Consider the following 3,226-nt stretch of genomic DNA (forward strand, 5'->3'; position numbering starts at 1 on the left):
CCGTGGAAAACATGCAGGCATGACAACAGGGAGAAGAAATCAAGTCTGCTTTAAAAGCTTCTTGACGCTACCAGAAAATAGTATACAGAGCTGTATACAGACAAAGCTGGAACACCACCATTGTATAACTTCTGGGCTTCATCTGTACCAAGCCAGTGGTAAAAGAAAGTCCTCTTGAGGGACAGGAGATAAGAGAAGGGGAAGCACAGGAAAAGCACGTGTTTTTTTCTTCATAATATAAGACAAAACTGGTCCTAAACCGTTTAAAGACACAAATGGATACAGCAAGAAGGAATAGACTAGAACAGAGTAGAATAGACCTGATAGTTCCCAGAAAGATTTGCACTTTCTTCTAAGAGACCAACTGCCACAACTTCTCTCAGTTTCCTGGAACAGACAAATTAATGTGGTCCTACACCACAGCACGACAGCACAATTTTCCATGCACAAAGCATCATGACATGCTTTAATTCAAAGCCACCAACACTAAGACGAAAATTCTGCTGCCTGTTAGACATCCTTGCTCACTGCTTGCTGTTTCTTCCATTGCATGTTTTTTTTCTCAGTTAAGTGTCACAAATATATTAAAAAAAAAAAAAAAGGAATGTTTTTGAGAGAGAGTGAGAAGATCATGCTAGACAGTCAAGAGAAATCACTCCTTCTTGCAAGTGTGAGATTGTTTTCAGTGCTGCATCTGCTCTGGCTTTCTCTTTAGTGGGCACAGTACTCTGTTGCAAGTCTATTCAATGCTCTAGCAGGTGTCTCACTTGGAGAAAGTTTACAGTCTCATGTTCCTGGAGACGGGACAGGAAAAGGAAGAGCAAATGTCGCCTCCGTCCTGGTTTCTGATTTCTTTCTTTTTTTCTTTAAATGAAAAGCATCAGATTTTCTCCAGTGAGAGCACTATTGAACACCAGAGACTGCATGCAGTGCCTGAGGACAATCTATAGAGGGAGATACAAGAAGGCAAAAAAGAAAAGGAAAAACAAGAAATGGCAGTGACTGCTTGAGAGGTGGTGGTATCCTGCAAATGGAGACCCTGCCTGTCCTCAGTGCCGGCACAGCACTAGGTTGCCTTTAGCTGCAGCTGCTTCCAGGCCCAGCTAGAAGTGAGTGGTCTTTGTGTACTCATTGTCTTGGCCACCATCTTTTCCTTTCACGTGTCCATTTTCAGAGCTACTGTTGGCATTTTCACAGACCTAATGAAAGGGAAAAGAGTTTAAAAACAAAGAATGACCCGTTATGAGCTGATGGCAGCCTTCTGGGAGACATGCAGCCTTTAGCAACCTGGCTTCCCATTCACCACTCACTCTCTGGGCCCTCACGGACACCATTCTCCCAACAAAATTATCGGGGTGCAGTTCTACCCTGTCCCATGGGCTATGGGGTGCTGGGAGCTATGGAAGGCTGAAAGCCAGAGGACATGGCTACAAGGCACCAGCCCTTCCCTGGTGGAAGGACAGGTGGGGAGCCAAGCGAAGTGCTGGCCGCTCCTGGAGTCCTTCCATTCCAAGGACAGGAACGAAGGGATGACCACCATGGGCAGGGTTATGGGGCCCCCTCCCCTCCCTCTGCAGTGGGGCAGCCCCACTCCCTGCCCTCCCACCACTGTAAGCCCTCAAAGAAACCCCCAGCCCCAGCTTATGAAATGCCAACAGCCTCCCACAGCATTGGCACCCCATGTCCTGCCCAAGAGACAGCATGAGGACCACTGGGCACCCACCTCAGCTCGGGGGCGGCTGCCCACCAAGTCATCTGCCAGGTCGGTGCCACAGGTCTCAGGCAGCAGGATGCAGAGCAGCCCCCCCACCACGGGGGCACTCCCGAAGATGGCCATGGGGATGGCGTGGTGGTACTGGCCCAGGAGGCGGATCAACGGGGCCATGATCCCCGCCACCCGCGCCGACATCGAGCACAGCCCCACGCCAGTCTGCCTGGGGGAGCGAGGGGCAGCGGGAGGTGCAGGCAGGGCTTGGCCCCCCCCACACCATGAGACCAAGTGCAGCCATGGGGACAACTGGGTTTTTGCCCCACCACTGCCACCAGCCATGGCAGAGGGAAGCTCCGATGCACGTGGATACCTCACCTGGTGACTGTGGTGAAGAGTTCTTCGTAGTAGACGTAGGAGGTGGAGAAGGAGGCCGAGGCGGTAAATTTGCCAATGATGGCCAGGACGGTGGTCACCACGGGCTGGTCTGAGAGGAGAAGGAGAGACCACCGCTGTGGGACAAGGGAGGGCCCAGCACTGCTTGGGGATGGAGGAAGGGGATGCACGGTGACAACTGTGCTGCTTGCAGGGAGCCATCGCCTCTGAACAATGCCTCAATGTGGACCGAGGAGTGGCTCTGACCTGGGGGCCACCTTCAGCGCACCTTGCATCCATCACCTCACCTCCCCACATATTAATTTTCCTAGAGGACAACTCTGTTAATAGGTGGCCTACCAGGCTCAGCTCTATCCTATCCTACCACAATCAGCAGGCAAAGGTTTGCTGATCAGAATGGGCCTTGGGGAGTTGACCAAGTCCCTTGTGGCCATGGCACCAGGGTCAGCTCAAGCCCTGAGAGATGTGAGTCAGCCTGGTTAGGAGAAAAGGACCTGTACCAGCAAGAAAAGGGGCTCTGTGCCTCCCTGTCCTAGAGGTTGTCCTCTCAGGAAGGGAAGAGGTTGTTCACCTTCAGGGATGCCAGTGATGATCAGACACATCAGGCCACTCAGCAGCAGGAGAACAGCCTGTGTTTTCTTCCTCCCGAACCACTGCAGCATGAAGATACAACCAACACGGGCTGGGATTTCCACTGCTCCAAACGCAAGCTGCGTCAGGTAGATGTCCAGACCAAAATTTGTCACATTCAGACTCAGCCCATAGTAGACAAGGCTGTTCACAAACCTGGAAGCCGGGCAGGGTGGCACTGAGCATATCTATCGGCCGTGAGCAAATACAATATTGATCTCCAATGACAACATTTTGACCAAGCCACAGCATTTCCAAGGGGACATAAAACCAGACCAATACCATGGGACCACCAAAGCTGGAATGGGTCTAACCTTTCCCACAAACCACATAGCATCTTGAATAGCCAGAAACAGAAATATCCATCAATAACACCCAAAACCCATGTGGTCAATTTACAGTTATGACTGTCAATCCCTTCTTTTATTCTGAGCCTAGAAGTTCAGAAAGAGAGGACCAGAAAATGTCTTACCAGGCGCACGACATGATTAA

The 3,226-nt window shown here is 51.0% G+C and overlaps 1 protein-coding gene across 1 annotated transcript; it reads right to left on the reverse strand.

Annotated features, from left to right (window-relative positions):
* Nucleotides 1-1,103: 1,103 nt before the first annotated feature.
* LOC104081168 (solute carrier family 22 member 13-like) lies at nucleotides 1,104-3,223 on the reverse strand (the record flags this gene model as incomplete). Its single annotated transcript, XM_009583799.1, has 5 exons — nucleotides 1,104-1,199; nucleotides 1,724-1,934; nucleotides 2,087-2,195; nucleotides 2,676-2,890; nucleotides 3,207-3,223. Coding segments are annotated over 5 exons (648 nt in total), but the record flags the coding sequence as incomplete, so codon positions are not given.
* Nucleotides 3,224-3,226: the final 3 nt, after the last annotated feature.

This window comes from Fulmarus glacialis, unplaced genomic scaffold (genome assembly GCF_000690835.1).
Source record: "Fulmarus glacialis isolate BGI_N327 unplaced genomic scaffold, ASM69083v1 scaffold22858, whole genome shotgun sequence".
Classification (NCBI taxonomy): Eukaryota; Metazoa; Chordata; class Aves; order Procellariiformes; family Procellariidae; genus Fulmarus; species Fulmarus glacialis.